At 38.9% G+C, this 19,933-nt stretch overlaps 1 protein-coding gene across 1 annotated transcript in view; it reads right to left on the bottom strand.

Annotated features, from left to right (window-relative positions):
• The window catches only part of ZMYM2 (zinc finger MYM-type containing 2), a 129,156-nt gene that overhangs the window by 73,051 nt on the left and 36,172 nt on the right, over window positions 1-19,933 (bottom strand). The window contains 7 exon segments of the mRNA XM_017886597.1: window positions 4,196-4,408; window positions 5,537-5,702; window positions 7,944-8,229; window positions 17,149-17,242; window positions 17,504-17,784; window positions 17,787-17,816; window positions 17,819-18,003. Coding sequence (XP_017742086.1) covers window positions 4,196-4,408; window positions 5,537-5,702; window positions 7,944-8,229; window positions 17,149-17,242; window positions 17,504-17,784; window positions 17,787-17,816; window positions 17,819-17,993 — 1,245 coding nt within the window. The 5' untranslated portion in view covers window positions 17,994-18,003.

The following is a 19,933-nucleotide window of genomic DNA, read 5'->3' as shown; positions in this document are numbered from 1 at the left end:
CAGCCTCACCAACATGGTGAAACCCTGTCTCAAGTAAAAATGCAAAAATTAGTGAGGTGTGGTGGCACAAACCTGTAACCAGCTACTCAGGAGGCTGAGGCAGGAGAATCGCTTGAACCCAGGAGGCAGAGGTTGCAGTCAGCCAAGATCTCGCTGCTGCACTCCAGCCTGGGCAAAAGAGGGAAACTCTATCTCAAAAACAAACAAAAAAAAAAGAGAGAGAGAGAGAAAGAGAAAAGAACAAAACTACAAAACCCAATTCAAAAACAGAGAGAGGACTTGAACAGACAGATACTTCTCCAAAGACGATACACGAATGGCCAACAAGCAAATGAAAAATTGCTCACTGGCCAGGCGCGGTGGCTCACACCCGTAATCCTAGCACTTTGGGAGGCCAAGGCAGGCAGATGGCTTGAGCTCAGGAGATCGAGACCAGGCCTGGGCAACATGGTGAAACCCTATGCCTCCAAAAACTACAAAAAATTTAGCAGGCATAGTGGCCTGTGCCTGTGGTCCCAGCTACTCGGGAGGCTGAGACAGAAGGATCCCTTGAGCCCAGGAAGCAGAGGTTGCAGTGAGCCAAGATTGTGCGCCTGCACTCCAACCTGGATAATACAGCGAGACTCTGTCTCAAAAAAAAAAACACACACACACAACAAAAGCAAAATTGCTCATTGTCATTGGTCATTAGGGAAATGCAAATCAAAACTATGAGATACCACCGCACACATACTAAGATATCTACAAGAAAAATCAAAAGCTTAAAACACAGAACATAACAAGTGTGGCAAAGATACATAGAAAATAGAAACCTTGTACATTGCTGTTGAGAATATAAAATGGTACAGTTGTGTAAAATAGTTTGACAATTCTTCAAAAGGTGAAACACAGAATTACCCTATGACTGAGCAAATCCACACTCATCCAAAAGAATGGAAAATCAGGATACTTATATCAAATTTATACACCAACATTCACTGCAGCATTATTCACAATAGTCAAAGGTGGCAACAACGCAACATCTATCATAGGGGCAACAAATTGATAAACAGAATGTGGCATATACATATAATGAATATTATTCAGCCATACAAAATAACGATGTTCTGATCATGGCTATACTATGGATGAAACTGACAGCATTATGTCTCAGCTTTCAGGTAAAATAAGCCAGATACAAAAAGACAAATATTATATAATTTCACTTATATGAATATCTAGGATATACAAATTCATAGAGACAGAAAGTACTAAGTTACTAAGGACTGGGATAGAAAAAAATGGGAGTTATTGGCTAATGTCACAGTTTTGTATGGCATGATGAAAAAGTTTCAGAAATAGAGTCAATGGTGGCATAACATTGTAAATGTAACTAACGCCACTCACTTATATACTTAAAAATACTTAAAACTGCAAATTTTATGTTACATATACTCTACCACAATGTTTAAAAAACTTACGAGTTACTTTCCTTTTTATGCTCTGGAATTGTTTAAATAACACTGAGATTTTCTTGTTTAAATTTGATGGAATTCCTCTATGAAAACATCAGAGCCTGGCCCTTGTTGTGGGGTAGTACTTTAATACTTATCTCTATTTCATCTACAGAAATTTGTCCACTTAATTTTATCTGCTGGGGAAATTATATTTTCACAGGAAATTACTCAATCTAGGTTCAAGATTTTTATATAGGGCTCTACAAGTTAGTTCTTATGACTGATTTTTGTCAAGTTCCTTTGTTTTGATGCTCATGTCTACCTTGTCATTTCTTATTTTGTGTATTTCTGTTTCTAAAACTCTTTTCCTGATTGAATTAACAATTGGGTATTTTTTCCCTGGTTTTTCAAAGACCTGATTTTTCAAAGAGGCAACATTTTGAACAATGTTAACGCTATTTTAAATTCCTAATTAGTTTCTCCTTTTATCTTTATTTCCTTTCTTCTCTTTTGTTTCAGCTTATTTTCCTTTTCCAGCTTTTCAGTTGACTATTTAATTCATTTATTTTCATTTTACTGCTGTAAGTATATGAGGAAATGAATTTTCCTCTGGATATTTTTATAAAGAAAATGTAACACTGATACCTTAAGAAGGCACACAAAAAAAGGACATTACAGACCCATTTTACTTATAAATATCAATGCAAATGTACCAAATAAAGTATTAACCATCAGAATGTATGCATATTTTTGAAAAAATAATTATCTGGCATAGTTTATTCTAGGAATACAAGGATGGCTCAATAGATTAGGAAATCTACTAATATGGCAGTGCCACCTCTTATCCTTGAGAGATATATTCTGAGGCTCCCAGTGGATGCCTGAAACCTTTGATACTACATCTTTTCCTATAGACACATACCTACGATAAAGTTTAACTTCTAATTAACCACAGCAAGAGATTAACAACAATTGGCCGGGAATGGTGGCTCACGCCTGTAATCCCAGCACTTTGGAAGGCCGAGGTGGGCAAATCACTTGAAGTCAGCAGTTTGAGACCAGCCTGGACAACATGGTGAAATCCAGTTGCTACTAAAAATACAAAAATTAGTCAGGCATGGTGGCACGCGCCTGTAATCCCAGCCACTCATGAGGCTGAAGCAAGGAGAATCATCTGAACCCAAGAAAAGTAGATCGCAGTGAGCTGAAATTGCACCACTGCACTCCAGCCTGGGCAACAGAGCAAGACCCTGTCTCAAAACAAAACAAAAAACAACAACAATTATAGTTAGTTATAATTAATCTCTCTCAAATTATCTTATTGTAGTCTTACGCACTATTTGGGAACTGCAGCTGACTGTGAGTAAGTTGAAAAACCACAAAAAAACAAAACTTCGCGTGAGAAAGGACTGCTGTATAACTCACACCTTAATAAATCTGAGGCCAGGCGTGGTAGCTCATGCCTGTAATCCCAGCACTTTGGGAGACCGAGGAGCGCAGATCACTTGAGCTCAGGAGTGTGAGACCAGCCTGGCCAACATGGTGAAACCCCATCTCTAGTAAAAATACAAAATTTAGCTCAGCGTGGTGGTGCACGCCTGTAATCCCAGCTACTCAGGAGGCTGAGGCAGGAGAATCACTTGAACCCAGGAGGCAGAAGTTGCAGTGAACCAAGATCACGCCAGTGCACTCCAGCCTGGGCAACAGAGCGAGACTCGTCTTAAAAAAAAAAACTAAAGAGGAAGAAAGTTCATAAAACCTTCTCCACAGACAACGAAAAGATCTTTAAAGCAATAATTTCTGATAAAACACTTCATAAATTTATGAAGACTGAAATCACACAGAGTATCTTTCCAAGGAGCAATGGAAAAAACTAGAAATCAGAAAGTCCTTAAAATAACATTAACCTGGACAGGTGCAGGTGGCTCACGCCTGTAATCCCAGCACTTTGGAAGAAGGAGGCAGGTGGATCACCTGGAGTCAGAAGTTTGAGACCCGCCTGGCTAACATGGTGAAACCCCATTTCTACTAAAAATACAAAAAAATTAGCTGGGCATGGTGGCGCATGCCTGTAATCCCAGCTACTTGGGAGGCTGAGGCAGGAGAATCACTTGAACCTGGGAGGCAGAGGTTGTAGTGAGCTGAGATCACGCCACTGCACTCCAGCTTGGGAAAGAAGAGCAAAACTCTGTCTCAAAAAAAAAAAAAAAAAAAAAAATTAAGCTTAAAATTATATATAATCAATACGACTTCAAAGCTGAGCTTTAAAAGTTTGAAAAATACTTGCAGACCCTCTCCAACTCCCAAAAAGGAAATAAATTCAAAAAAGAAATCACTCTGATAGCATTTACCATTATATGTAAAATATTAAAATTACTGCCAATAATCTACATACACAGATGTTCCGTCAGAATGGAGTTACATCCTAATAAACCCGTTCTAAGTTGAAAAGACCAAGGTCAAAGGTGCATTTTAAGACATTTCCAACTTACAACGGGTTTACCCAGACTTAACTCCATCATTATATCATGGAAATGACCTACCTCAAATGAATAAATACAGATGGTCCCTGACTTACGACGGTTCAGCTTTAACAGTACAAAGCAATATGCATTCAGTATGCTCCATGATATGACAACAATTGAATTAAATGAAATTCTAAGATAAATTCGGTTAATAAACACTGTTAGAGTAGAAGTATTACCACAGTTTCAAGCACATTCTAAAGAACGCCCAATTTTGATTAGAACATGAATTACCTGTTTGTATTCACTGACACAACTTTGACAGCAAAATCTTTTCTGTTGACCATCAATCACCAGAACATTATTTCCAGCACCTTTACTGGGCAAGTACTCCCCACACTGTTCACAGCAATTCATTATTAAACCATTGGCCATTCTGTATCTATTAAAGCAGTGGTCACTGCACAGCTTATGAGTCATATTTTTAAAGCTGACTTCATGGCGAATCTAAAAGAAAAATAAACAAAATCTTACAAAACAGATAAATCTGACAAGTAGCTAAATAATAAAGCATTCTGAACAGAAATAAGCACGTCCCAATAAGGCTTGTTTGGAGAAAAGGAAAAATGATGTTTTTTTTTGTTTTAAGACAGGGTCTCACTTATCACCCAGGCTGAAGTATAGTGGCACCATCAAAGCTGACTGCAGCCTCAATCTCCTGGGCTCAAGCAATCCTCCCACCTCAGCCTCCTGAGTAACTGAGACTACAGACACACAACCACACCCAACTAATGTTTTTTCTTTTAGGTACAGATAGGGTCCCACTATGCTTCCCAGGCTGATTTCAAACTCCTGGCCTCAAGTGATCCTCCCACCTTGGCTTCCCAAAGTGCTAGGATTATACAGGTGTGAGCTACTGGGCCTGGCCCCATTCTCATAATTATTTAAATTGGTTTTATACACACAGGAACACATGTATGGCACTGAAAAAGAGAAAAAACCATCAGTGACATCACTACAAACTTCTCTAGAGGTATCAGAAGATGACAGAAAACCAGGTTTGGGTAGTGGTGACATTAAACTCCATAGACTAAAAATCTTTAGACCAATTTTTAAAAACTATAAATAAAGTACATTTCTCCAGAAAAATGAGGAGGGGAGAACCATTACAAATCATTCAAATGACTTATATATAAACAGATTACTTTTTACTTAATACAATATTAATCATGTGAGGTTATCAAAAAATATTCCAATTATTCTACTTCTCAGCAAAATTATTTGTAGTATTTCTTGTGTAGTCTGCCTGCTTGTTTAAATAAATATATTACTAGACAAAAATCAATCTCAACACTATGGTTCTGTCTGTGAGTGCTCCCAATCTCAGGGAAAAAAAGGCACATTAACACAACGATTTTTCCCAAATCATCCTGTGGGAGAATCAGATTATATAAAAGGATATTAATAACTTAAGATCCTATGGGAGAATCAGATTACATAACAGGATATTTATAAGATAGTCTTTACAGATATTCATTTTTAAGGAACTGATAAAAGAGTATCTAACAGTTCTTAAATGAACTTTAAAATATTCCTATTTGTTAGAACTAAATGATAAAGTAAAAAAATACCAACCTCAGTTAGTTTACCACAGATTGTACATCTTGATTTATTTAGAGCTCCTTTAGTAGGATTCTGTTTGTCTTCATAGAGAGATAAGCAAGATGTACTACAGAATTCCTGGAAGGATTCACTTGAATCCACTTGAGCAACAATGGTTCCTTTCATTGTAGTTATATCTCTGAAAAATAACAGGTACATATTAAAATTCCATTCTAAAAGAAATCAAATATAAGACTCATAAGTGACATTTTCATTTCTATAGACTAAGTCCTGCAAATCAAACATCATTCTTGGATCTAATAAATCATTTTTATTAGACGTTCTTAATAAAATATGAACTCTTGGAAATAAAGACTGAGAAGCAGAAATATTTTATACTATTAAATCTTTGTCACTACTCAATTTATCTTTAAATTCACTAAAAAGGATTTCAAATATTGGGAAAACTAAAAAAAGAAAAGCTGTTATTAGTTACATGGAATTAATGTTAAGGATTAATTCACTGAGGTATACCCTGATCAGTTCCCTCCCCTGGATAAGTAGAAAGCAAGAGGTATCCAGGTCATAGGAATATGGTGTATGTTCTAGAGGGATAACTGAACTTAAAATATACCCACACACCCCATCCCCAAATAACCTCACCCAATATTAACATGGCTCTCCAACAGTAAATAGAAATGTTAGAAAATGACAATACTGCCAGGCACGGTGGCTCACGCCTGTAATCCCAGCACTTTGGGAGGCCGAGGCGGGCGCACATCACGAGGTCAGGAGATCGAGACCATCCTGGCTAACACGGTGAAACCCGATCTCTACTAAAAATACAAAAAATTAGCCGGGCATGGTGGCGGACACCTGTAGTCCCAGCTACTCAGGGGGCTGAGGCAGGAGAATGGCGTGAACCCGGGAGGCAGAGCTTGCAGTGAGCTGAGATGGCGCCACTGCACTCCAGCCTGAGCGACAGAACGAGACTCCGTCTCAAAAAAAAAAAAAAAAAAATGACAATACTGATGACCTTTGAAGTTTTCCTTTTATTCTGATTTTCAAGATCCTACACTGTAGTGTTTAAGTTTACTACTGCAAAGCAATCTGTGCAACAACTGTTTCCGTATTTGAATTTATTAAACATGTACAGAGCACTAAACCCTTTGTAAAATTCAAGATCTAAATATAGCTTCCCAGAACTGAGCTTCTCCCAGATACGGTGCAGAAACGCCACCAGGCTTTACCTTGCATGTAACATGCCATATTCCAGCTATTTTTAACCAATGAAGCCAGAACAAAAAAGAACAGCAGAAGAGGGCTGGACATGGAGGTTCACGCCTATAATCCCAGCACTTTGGGAGGTTGAGGTAGGCAGATCACCTGAGGTCAGGAGTTCAAGACCAGTCTGGACAACATGGTGAAACTTCGTCTCTACTAAAAATACAAAAATTAGCTGGGCGTGGTGGCAAAAGTCTATAATCCCAGCTACTCGGGAAGCTGAGGCAGGAAAATTGTTTGAACCCAGGAGGTGGAGGACCTGGGAGGTGGAGGCTGCAGTGAGCTGAGATCGCACCACTGCACTCCAGCCTGGGCTAGAGTGAGACTCTGCCTAAAAAAAAAAAAAAAAAGAGGCCGGGCGCGGTGGCTCAAGCCTGTAATCCCAGCACTTTGGGAGGCCGAGACAGGCGGATCACGAGGTCAGGAGATTGAGACCATCCTGGCGAACATGGTGAAACCCCGTCTCTACTAAAAAAAAAATACAAAAAACTAGCCGGGCAAGGTGGCGGTGCCTGTAGTCCCAGCCACACAGGAGGCTGAGGCAGGAGAACGGCAGGAACCCGGGAGGCGGAGCTTGCAGTGAGCTGAAATCCGGCCACTGCACTCTAGCCTGGGCGACAGAGCGAGACTCCGTCTCAAAAAAAAAAAAAAACAAAAGAAAAACAAAACAGAGAAAACAGCAGAAGAGAGGATCCTGTCTTTCCAAGGCTGGCTAAAAATTGGTACCTGAGTCTTGAAATACTATTTCTAATGACTTAATGTTCAAAACACACACATATAAAATCCAAAGACTTGCCAATTTTATAATCTTGATCTGAAGATGGTGTAAAATTTAACCAATTTTAATACAGAATCATGCATAAACTGCTTAGCATTTTTATTTGGCTATAACAATTAATTTCTTCTCATTACTTATGTAAATAAGCATACATTGTTACAAAATCGAGGAGTCCAATGGAGATTACAGACAAAATTAATTATAAGGACCTATCTAACTCAACTCCAATGCCTATCCAAACAGGAAGCCTTTTATCCATACGCCACCTGGATTTGACAGGAAAGTTTCCAAAGGTATTACAAATCTGTTTCACTTTTCTTAAAATTTTACACCACCACAATTCAACTACATGGAATTGTGCTGAAAGGTAAACCTTACTTTTTACACATAACACAGAGTTTCTTTGGAGCAGGCTTGTGGGAGAAGGAAGAAAGGCAGGTGGTAGAACAGAAGAGGTGAGCTGATCCTTTTCGCTGATAAGCTGTCTGGCCCTTCTGTAAAGGTTTTTTGCAGTTTGCACAAGTGACTTTAACTGGTTTGGTAGGCTGCTGTTGCGCAGAAGGCTGGAAAATCTGTTTAGGAAGTGAGGCCACTGGTGATAAAGAATCCACTCCTGGTTGTTTCTGATTACGGGGAAATGAAGCTGACTGGGAGATCCAAGAATCTTAAAAACAAAATGCACAAGAAAGAGTAATGAAACAAGTGTTTGTTTATACATATTCAAATTTATATCAGAGAAATATTAACTTTCCATTTTGTACAATTTTAAGATGTTAATGGAACAGCAACATAGCAGAGAGGTTTATAGCACAAGTTTCGGAGTAAGAATGTCACAGTAACAATGTGACAATTCTTTAAAATACATGTAACAATTCTTTAAACAATTCTTTAAAATAGTTAACATTAGATTTTAAGTGTCCTCAGCACAAAAAAATGGTATGTCGGGTAACACACAGCTCAATCTAGCCATTCCCACAATGTGTATCCTCTTCAAAGCAACATGTTGCACACAATAAATAAATATACAAGTTTTGTCAAATTTTTAAAAATTAGTTAAAAGAAAAAAGAATGGTTCACATTCCAGCTCCATCGCTTACAAGATTAGGAAGCTACTTAAATTGTGCCTTACTCTTTAGAGCGCTTGAAATGGTTTCAACCTCATGCTAACAGTAAACATTAAATGACGTTAAGACATAATAAAGCCTAATAACTGGCATATAGGAAGTATTAAAAAAATGTCACTAGTTATTAAGCAGGAAGTATTCACGTATTTATAAAACATTACTTTAGGCAAGGAACACATATTTCAACACTAAAGAATACAATCCTAACAAGAACCTTTGACAAATGTAACGCAAGTCTAATAAAGTTTACAATTATTTCCAAGACATGTTTTTAAGAACAGCTTTTCCATATACATGTTTAGTTTCATGGCCTTTAAATATAACACATAATCTCATAGAAAGAGTATTACATAGAAATGATGGAATTAAACCAATGTATACAGGCATATCTCAGAAATATTTCTGGTTCAGTTCCAGATCACTGCAATAAAGCTAATATTGCAATAAAGCAAGACACGGGAGTTTTTTTGGTTTCACAAAAAATGTTATGTTTACACTATAATGTAGTCTATCAAGTGTGTAATAGTATTATATCTTTTAAAATCTACATATCTTAATTTAAAATACTATATTGCTATAAAAAAAAAAACTATTCATGTGAGCTTTCATCAAGCTGTAATCTTTCTGCTGGTGGAGGGCCCTGCCTCAATGTTGACAGCTGCTGACTGATCGTGATGGTGGTTGGCTGTTGGCTGTGGCAATTTCTTAAAATAAGACAACAATGATCTGTACCCCATCAATGAACTCTTCTGCTGTTTGACAGCAGTTTACCCACACTAGAGCTTCTTTCAAAATCAGTCAATCTTCTGAAACCCTGCAACTTCTTTATAAACTAAGTTTATGTAATAATCTAAATCCTTTGTTGTCATTTCAACAACATTCACAGTATCTTCACCAGGAACAGATTCATCTCAAGAAACCATTCTATTTTGCTCAACCATAAAAAGCAACTCCTCATCTGTGCAAGTTTTATCACGAGATTGCAGCAATTCAATCTCATCTTCAGGATCTACTTTTTTTTTTCTTTTGAGACAGTCTCTCTCTGTAGTCCAGAATGGAGTGCAATGGTGCAGTCTTGGCCCACTGCAACCTCCACCTCCTGGGATCAAGCAATTCTCGTGCCTCAGCCTCCTACGCAGCTGGGATTACAAGTGTGCGCCACCACACCTAGCTCATTTTTGTATTTTTAGTAAAGGCAGGGTTTCACCATGTTGGTCAGGCTGGTCTTGAACTCCTGGCCTCAACTGATCCATCTGCCTCAGTCTCCCAAAGTGCTGGGATTATAGGCACGAGCCTCCATGCCCGGCCTCATTCAGCTTCCGCTACAAATTCCAGTTCTCATGCTATTTCCACCACATCTACAATTACTTCCTCCACTAAAGTCTTGAACCCTTCACCATCATTCATAAGGGCTGAAATCAGCTTCTTCCAAACTCCGGTTAATAATGCTGTTTTGACCTCCTCCCATGAATTACAAATGTTCATAAGGGCATTGAGAATGGCGAATCCTTTCTAGAAGGCTTTTAATTTACTTTGCCTAGATCCATCAGAGGAATCACTATCTATGGCAGTTATAGCCTTACGAAATGTATTTCTTAAACAGTAAGACTTACAATTCAAAATTACTCCTTGATCCACAGGCTGCAGAATGAATACTGTGGTAGCCAGGTATGAAAACAACACTCATCTCCTTGTACATCTCCATCAGAGCTCTTGGATGACCAGGTGTACTGGGCAGTAATATTTTAAAAGGAATCATTTCTGCTGAGCAGAAGGTCTCAACACTAAACTATTCGGTAAATCATGCTGTAAACACATGTGCTGCCATCTGGGCTTTGCTGTTCCACTGATAAAAGTACAGGCAGAGTACATTTATCATGATTCTTAAGGACCCTACGATTTTCAGAACAGTAAATGAGCACTGGCTTCACCTTACAGTCACTAATTATATTAACAAGAGAGCCAGCCAGCTGTTTTGTCCGTTGTTTCATGTTGCCACCTATATCAATTATCTTAGATCTTCTGGAGAACTTGCTGCAACTTCTACGTCAGCATTTGCAGCTTCACCTTGCGCATTTATGTTATGGAGATGGCTTATTTCCTTAAACCTCATGAACCAACCTTTACTAGCTTCAAACTTTTCTTCTATTTCCTTATCTCTCTCAGTTCTCATAAAACCAAAAAAGAGTTAGGGCCTAACTCTGGATTAGGCTTTGGCTTAAGGGAATGTTGTAGTTGGTTTGATCTTCTATCCAGACCACTTCAACTTTCTCCACATCAGCAATAAGGCTGTTTTGTGGCCGGGCACGGTGGCTGACACTTGTAATCCCAGCACTTTCGGGGTCTGAGGCAGGTGGATTGCTTAAGCAGTTCAGCCTGGGCAACATAGTGAAACCCTGTCTCCACAAAAAAATATTTTTTAAAAATTAACCAGGCATGGTAGCACATTCTTACGGTCCTAGCTACTTGCGAGGCTGAGGTGGGAGGATCTCTTGAGCCTGTGAGGCAGAAGCTGCAGTGAGCCAAGTTCGAGCTACTGCACTCCAGACTGGGTGAGACAGTGAGATCCTGTCTCAAAAAAAAAAAAAAGGCTGTTTCACTTTCTTATCATTCCTGTGTTCACTGGAGTAGCATTTTTAATTTCCTTCAAGAACTTTTCCTTTGCATTCACAATTTGGCTGTTTGGTGCAAGAGGCCTAGCTCTCAGCCTTTCTAGGCTTTTCAACATGCATTCCTCACTAAGCCTAATCAGTTCTAACTTTTGATTTAAAGCAAGAGATGTGAGGTTTTTTCTTTCACTTGAACACTTAGCAACCATTATAGGGTTATTAATTGACCTAATTTAAATATTGCTGTGTCTCAAGGAATAGGGAGGTCCAAGGAGAGAGAGAGTTAGAACACACACAACATTTATCAAACAGGTTCACTCTCATATGGGTATGGTTTGTGGCATCCAAAACAATTACAATAGTAACATCAAAGATCACTGATCACAGATCACCATAACAGATATAATAATGAAAAGGTCTGAAGTATTGTGAGAATTACCAAAATGTGAAACAGAGACACAAAGTGACCACACGATGTTGGAAGTGTGGCGCCAAAAGCCTTACTTGGCTCAATGTTGCCACAAACCTTCAATTTGTGTAAAATGCAATTATCTGTGAAGTGCAATAAACAAAGCACTATACAATGAGGTATGCCTGTACTGACTAATCCAATGTCAAATTCCTCTACCACTGCACAGGTTCAGCACAGCACAGTACTGAGGTGTGGTAACTATTAATGGTAGAGGACATCTTTTCTCTCTCGTGCTAAGCTTCTTTAGTGCTTAGTAGGAAGTCTCCAGTTTGCTGCACTACTTCCTGTTCTGCAGGCCTTTCATGGCGCTACCAATACCATAACCTATCTTCATTTTGAAACGTTTCAGGTTACCACTTCCAATTTCTACTACTTTGGTCTCTCATAAATTTCTTTTTCCTTTCTAGTTTCTCCTGTATTTTGAACTTCCACACATAAAAGCTGCCCTTACACAGGAAAAAAATTACTTTCCTTGCAGTACAAAATATAACCAGAGCTTGGGAAAACTTCTTTCCTACCAAAACTTTAAAAACGATGATTTTTTGGTTCTGACCCATTCCATCAACCTAATGGTTTCAAGGGGCTATTCAGATTTTACCTGACTGTATTAATACCCCTTAGTTTGAAAACAAAACAAAACACACCAAATTTATTAGAATAAAGAGTGCATTCTGGAATTCTGTTATTTAGCTATCATCACAGTAACTGACCAGTTTTAATAAATGGGTAAAAATCTTATCAACGAGAAAGAAAATCACTAGAAGAACTGGTAATTCCATCTTATGAAAGGAAAAAAAGGCCTCCAACCAAAACTTACGCTTGCACAGATCTAAAAGAAGCAGTTCTTGCCACACAAACACAGGCTCCTCAGGGTGTTCTACTTTCTAGGCTTGTCACTTGAATACATAGTTAAAGGAGCCTATCAAAACTTAAGGGCATTTATTGCCTTGACACTGAAATAAATGGTGCTTCTCTATTTCCAATTTACATTTGCCCTAGTTTTACATTTTTATTTCCTCCAACATCAAAAAAAAATTTGAGGAATAGAAAAGGCCTAATCATTTTGTCTAAACCTTCAATTTCATACAAGGGATTTCATGAAAGGATAGCTGGTAAATTTTCCCAATTAACAATTAGTCCAAGAACCAATATAAATAGCCAAGATTTTATAGCTCTTCATCCATTATTCTCTATTACAAATAAAATCAGCATATAAATGCAAGACCCAATTCATATTTCTCTGTGTACAGTTTTTCTGATGACTAGTTTACAGAGTTTGAGTAGACAAGAACACAATTCTTATGATATGGTCTCTTTGATCCAGCAATATTCCTAAAGAAATAAGTATCCCAACATGTACACACAAGAATATTCTTAAAAAATAATTATCTAAGTAAGAAAAACCAGAACCGAGCTAAATACAAAATAGAAAAATTTCACATGCATATATTGACATGAACAAAATTTCAAGATCTACTGCTAGGTATTAAAAGGAGTGGCAGGAATGGTTGCAAAACTGTACCTATGCTATGATCTCAGGTTAGAATTATATGTACCATTAATTAAGTGATTCTCAGTGGTAAGACTTAATGTTATTTTCTTCCTATTTTTACATATAAGAAAAAAAAATAGCTATTTTAAACCTAATTTGAGCACTATTTAAGCAGCAAGGTTACAATGAAAGACTAACATACAGTTCATGGCAGTATAAATTGCTAAGAGCTTTCTAAAAAGCATTATGACAAGATATTCCTGTAAGTTAAAAATGCTCATACAAACTCACACATACACCCACATACACACATACACACTTCTACCTAACTACAAGGGGTTTTAGAAGTAATAAGAAATTTCAAAACTGAGTAAAAAAGAACATATTTATTCTGACACCACTATATACCAGGTATGTATTTTTAAACCAAAAATCGTTAGGGGCATGGGAGTAATCTTATCATTTAGCCCAGTAACTTCACTTGTAGGAATATACTCCAAGGAAATAAGAATGTGAAGAAATATTTCATCATAGACCTACAACAGCAAAATATGGGGAACAGTCTAAAAGCCAAATATGGGAATGTTACATCAATACCCACTGCACAGCCATTAAAACTTACATAGTTAATGGTATGAGAAAATGCAGTGCAGGAAAAAACAAAACAAAACTACACAGATCTGCATTTCCACTAGGTTAACAAAAGACAAAAAAGACTAAAAGACAACCACCCAAAGCATTGATGGTGGCCATCTTTACTCAGGAGGACTATGACTGGGTCTCACTGTGTTGTGCAGGTTGGAGTGTGCTGGCTATTGACAGGCACCAGCACAGAGCACTACAATCTCCAACTCCCGGCCTCAAGGGATCCTCCCATCTCAACAGCTCCACATCCCACACCATTATGCTCAGCTCTCTCTATTTTTTTCAGACAATGTCTCACTCTGCTGCCTGGGCTAGAGTGTAGTGGCACAATCATAGCTCACTGCAGCCTTGATCTCCCAGACTTAAAACGACCTTCCAGCTTCAGCCTCCCAAGTAGCTGAGGCTACAGGTGTACACCACCATGCCTGGCTAGTTTTTTGGGGGGTTTTTTGTTTTGTTTGGTTTTTGGTTTTTTTTTTGAGACAAGAGTTTTACTCTGTTGCCCAGGCTGGAGTGAAGTGGCGCAACCTCCACCTCCGAGGTTCAACAAATTATTGTGCCTCAGCCTCCCAAGCAGCTGGCATGCACCACCATGCCCGACTAATTTTTGTATTTTAGTCGAGATGGGGTTTGGCCATGTTGGCCAGGCTGGTCTCGAACTCCTGACCTCAGATGATCCATCCACCTTGGCCTCCCAAAATGCTGGGATTACAGGCTTGAGCCACCGCAACTAGCCCTGGCAATTTTTTTGATCTTTAGTAGAGACAAGGTCTTGCTCTGTTGCCCACAGGCTGGTCTGAAACGCCTGAGTTCAAGCGATCCTCCTGCCTTGGTCTCCCAAAGTGCTGGAATGACAGGCATGAGCCACCATGCTTGGCACCAGCTCTTGTTTTTAATCATAGATTTTCCAAGCAGTCTTCAATAATCAGACATTACTCTACAAATAAGAAAAATAACTAACAATTCATAGAGCATTCTACACTGCCTAGATTTTAATTACTTCACGTTATCCTCCACAATCCCTAGGATAAGGCCTAAAATGATGACAGAATGGGTCAGACACAGAGAGAGGTATGTGAGAGAGAAAAGCAGATAGATACACACACATAGAGGAATTGGGGGAGAGGTTAAAGAGAGACATCCACAGCCATGTCATGAAAAAGTCAAGAGTTCGTTTTGTTTTTGAGACGGGTTCTTACTTTGTCACCCAGGCTGGAGTACAGTGGTGCAATCTTGGTTCACTGCAACCTCTGCCTATGGGGCTCAAGGGATCCTCCCACCTCAGCCTCCCAAGTAGCTGGGACCACAGGTGTGCACCACCATGCCTAGCTAACTTTTCATATTTTCGGTAGTTTGTATTTTTTCACCATGTTGCCCAGGCTGGCACAGAGTTCTTATCACTTCCATATTTTAAAGTTTTCACAGAACAAGGCTGCTCACAGAAAACAATTTCAAATAGTCAAGAAATCTATCAACCTTCAAAAAAAAAAAAAAAAAGGTGGGGGGCTAGGTGCAGTGGCTCACATCTGTAATCCCAGAACTTTGAGAGGCTGAGGCAGATAGGATCACTTGAGGCCAGGAGTTTGAGACCAACCTGGCCAACATGGTGAAACCCCATCTCTACTAAAAATACAAAAATTAGCTGGGCGTGGTGGCACACATTTACAATTCTAGCTACTAAGGAGGCGGAGGTGCAGTCAGTTGAGACTGCACCACTGCATTCCAGCCTGCGTGATAGAGCAAGACTCTGTCAATAAATAAATAAATAAGAAAAAAAAGTATTGCTTATTTATGCCCTTGAAAATAAAATAATTTTAAAATTTTAAGTAGTAAAATGCTACCTAAAAGCTAAAGATACGTGGTCAAAAATAAACACGGCATCATTGAGTTGTATACATTAAATATATACAGACTTTTGCATGTCAATCATAACTTCAGTTTTAGAAAAGAAAAAAAAGGATGATATGTTTGGCTTTCTTCAAACGTGAGAAAAATAAAAGAAAATCTTAACCAACTCTTAATAAAAAATAAAATAGCTGGGCATGGTGGCTCATACCTAGAATCCCAGCACTTTAAGAGGCCAAGGCAGAAGGATTGTTTGAGCCAGGAGTATAAGACCAGCCTGGGCAACATAGTGAGACTCTGTCTCTACAAATAATTTTTTTTTTTTTAATTAGCCAGGCATGGTGGCTCACGCCTGTGGTCCCAGCTACTCTGGAGGCTGTGGTGGGAGGATCACCTGAGCTCAAGAGGTCAAGGTTGCAGTGAGCTGAGATTGTGCCACTGTACTCCACTCTGGGCAACAGAGAGAGAGACCCTGTCCCAAAAAATTAACTAATTAATTAAATTAAATAAGCACAGGGAAAGTAGAAATAAATCTAAATGCGGCTGGGTGCAGTGGCTCATGCCTATAATCCCAGCACTTTAGGAGGCTGAGGTAGGCAGATCACCTGAGGTCAGGAGTTTGAAACCAGCCTTGTCTGGCCAACATGGTAAAACCCCATACAAAATACAAAAATCAGCCATGTGTGGTGGTGGACGCCTGTAATCCCAGCTACTTGGGCAGCTGAGGTAGGAGAATGGCTTGAACACAGGAGGCGGAGATTGCAGTGAGCCAAGATCGCGCCACTGCACTCCAGCCTGGTTGACAGAGCAAGACTCTGTCTCAAAAAAAAATCTAAATGCAACTACTGTACCATATTACACTGTTCTTTAAATGTACTATTATATTAATCTACTGATTCTCTAATTTATATATTAAAACACTAGCAAAATTCTATTAGCAAAAGTAAAACATGACAAACAAGATATTAAATTATCACACTTCATTCTTTTGTTTGTTTTGCTTTTTAAATTTAGAGATGGCGCCTTGCTATGTTGCCTAGACTGGTCTCCAACTGCTGGGCTCAAACAATCCACCCACCTTGGCCTCCCAAAGTACTGGGATTACAGGCATGAGCCACCGTGCCTGGCCAAATTATCAGACTTTGGTGATGAATGTAAAGAGTATTTTTTCTTAAATCCTTTAAATATAAAATTACTTTTTCTAGTAATCCACAGAAAAGTACTATACATGGTTTTACAATTCTTATTAAAATTCCAAACTTAAGATAAAATTCAATATAATTAACATATTTCACATATGAAACTAAATAAGGTAATAACAGTTACTACAATGAAAAAAGCAGCAGTCAAAGGTTTAAATTTATTTACATGAAGTAGAGTTTCTCTTACTGCTTACCAGGATTATGATGAGTTGCAGATTCTCCATTCTGAAATACGTCTCCTGCCACATTCATTCTACCAGGATTAAAAGGTCCTACTCCAGTCTTGGTCTGTGAAGTTAAAGATGGGGTGTACGTTTGTATATTAACACCAAAATTACTTGACTGCAGTCCGTTAGAGACATCTCCCAAGTTGGTATTCTGCAGTGACGTTACATGTGTAATCATTAAGTTCATATCTCGCCCGTCAGTATTTTCTAATTGGCCATCATTCACAGAGCTTACACCTGTTTCTAAAGTTGTAACATTAGCAATCTGAATTTCAGAGTCTGGTTCTGTGGTGATACCACTATTACCCATTCCTGCATTTACCTTACTTCTTGAAAAACTGGAAGTGGAGAAATCCACATCATTGGTTCTGTTTTTAGTCTCAGGAGGTCTTCGTTCAATAAAATTGGAGGAATTTTTCTCTTGCCCTTGATTTGTTTCCATGTCCTCTTCATCATCAATGACAATTGTCTCACTTACACTTCTCTTCTGAGATGCCAACTCTTTTGAGGAAGGAGTAATTTTGGAATCATTTCCTTGTAGTTCTTCATTTTTTGATGATGTAAATGTTATGGTTCTTTGATCAGCTACCACTGGTACAGAAGGTGGGGAGGTTGTACAGGTTCGATAAAACAACATCATCATCATCTTCCACTGACGAGTTCTGAAACTTATTAGATCTAGACACTAAAGGATTAGCTGGACCACTAAATGAGTTTCCCACATTCGTGAGACTGGTTGCCATGGCCGTACTCCCTAATAAAACAGGAGTCTGATCAGTCAATTCTAATCCTCCCACTGAACTTGTGTCCATGCCAAAGAGCCTGTTAGGAAGATAGAAATAAGAATTAAAACGTCAGTATGACTTTTTATGTTACTCTAACTGAAACCACTGATTTAAAGGGTACTTTTATTTTATTTTTATTCTAAATGAAGTGATTCTTATCTAACATTCAGGAAATTATGTGATATCCATTCTGTGATCTCATTCATTAATCATTTCATATAGTTCACATGTTAACTTTTGCAGGATAACAAGGAAGGCAATTATCCAATTTTTATTGGATAATGAATCATATGCAATATATTCATGGTAATCATATGCAACATATTCCTACCACCACCACCACCACCTCCTTTCAGGGGTACATTATTTACTCCATAAACTTTAACACTAAAAATATGGATAAATCCTCCCACACATCTGAACAGGAAAAAATAAAAAATAAAAATTTGACAAAAAATAATTACTTCATTATACACTTATCCCATTTATTCACTGTATCATACAAAGTCACATGCTATAATCCTTTCCCTTACCTCATCTTTTTTGGGGGGTGGGGAAGGACAGGGTCTCATTCTGTCACCCAGGCTGGAGTGCAGCGTTGTGATCATGGCTCACTACAGCCTCGATATCCCAGGTTAAGGCGATCCTCCCACCTCCAACTAGCTGGGACTACAGGCCATCGCCACCACACCTGGCTAATTTTTTTTAACGTTTTTTGGTACAGATGAAGTCTCATTATGTTACCCAGGCTGGTCTCAAAATTCCTAGGCTCAAGAGATCCCCTGACCTTGGCCTCAGCCTCCCAAAGCGCTGGGATTACAGGCATGGGCCATTGTGCTGGCCATCTTATCTTTTTTTAACCCACTTTTCTCATATTCTCTGGCTCCCATTAATTGTACAATTAAATCTTTCTGAAAATTTTAATCTTTCTTGACCCTATCCAGAAAGCATAAATTCTTTTTTTGCCAGTAGCAGGCTGCATAAAGGTCACCAAAGGTATCAGGTCCCTATCCCTGGAACCTATAAATGTTGTCTTACATGGAAAAAGGACTTTGCAGATATGATTAACGTTAAGGATTTTCAAGTGAGATTATATGGGATTACCTGTGAGTCACAAATGCACTCACAAGTACCCTTATAAAAGACATGCAGAGGGAGACTACAGGTGAAAGAGAAGGCAGTGTGACCATTGGGAGCTGAGGTGGGCAGATCGCCTGAGCCCAGGAGTTTGAGACCAGTCTGCGCAACATGACGAAACCCCATCTCTACAAAAAATACAAAAATTAGCCGGGCATGGTGGCACGTGCCTGTAGTCCCAACCACTCAGGAGGCTGAAGAGGAGAATCATCTGAGGCCGGGAGTTTGAGGCTGAAGCCAGCCATGATTGCGCCACTGCGCTCCAGCCTGGACTACAGAGTGAGACCCTGTCTCAAAATGGAAAAAAAAAAAAAAAGAAAAAAGAAAAAGAAAAGAAAAGAAAATTCTGGCTTACAGATGCTAACTCTCTTGCCCAAGTCACATAGCTAGGTTGAATACCCAGGTCTCTAAAACTCAAGAGTTCAAAACTCATCATTGTGCTATATTCAACTAATATTTTCTAAGCACCTCCTATATGCCATGCTGTGCTGAAGCCAAAGAAAATAGCAGAGTTAAGAAGATAACCTCAGGCCAGACACAACGGCTCATACCTGTAATCCTAGCATTTTGGGAGGCTGAGGTGGGAGGATTGCTTGAGCCCAGGAATCCGAGACTAGCCTGAGCAATATAACAAGACCTCAAATCTACTAAATACTAAAATTTAAAAATCAGCCAGTCATGGTGGTGCACATCTGTAGTCCTGGCTACTTAGGAGGCTGAGGCAGGAGGATCACTTGAGCCCAGGAGTTCGAGGTTGCAGTGAGCTATGATTGTGCCACTATATTCCAGCCTGGGCAACAGAACAAACCCTGTCTCAAAAGAAAACACAC

This window comes from Rhinopithecus bieti, unplaced genomic scaffold (genome assembly GCF_001698545.2).
Source record: "Rhinopithecus bieti isolate Rb0 unplaced genomic scaffold, ASM169854v2 scaffold_1014, whole genome shotgun sequence".
Lineage (NCBI taxonomy): Eukaryota > Metazoa > Chordata > Mammalia > Primates > Cercopithecidae > Rhinopithecus > Rhinopithecus bieti.
This window is presented reverse-complemented; position numbering and strand designations above follow the sequence as displayed.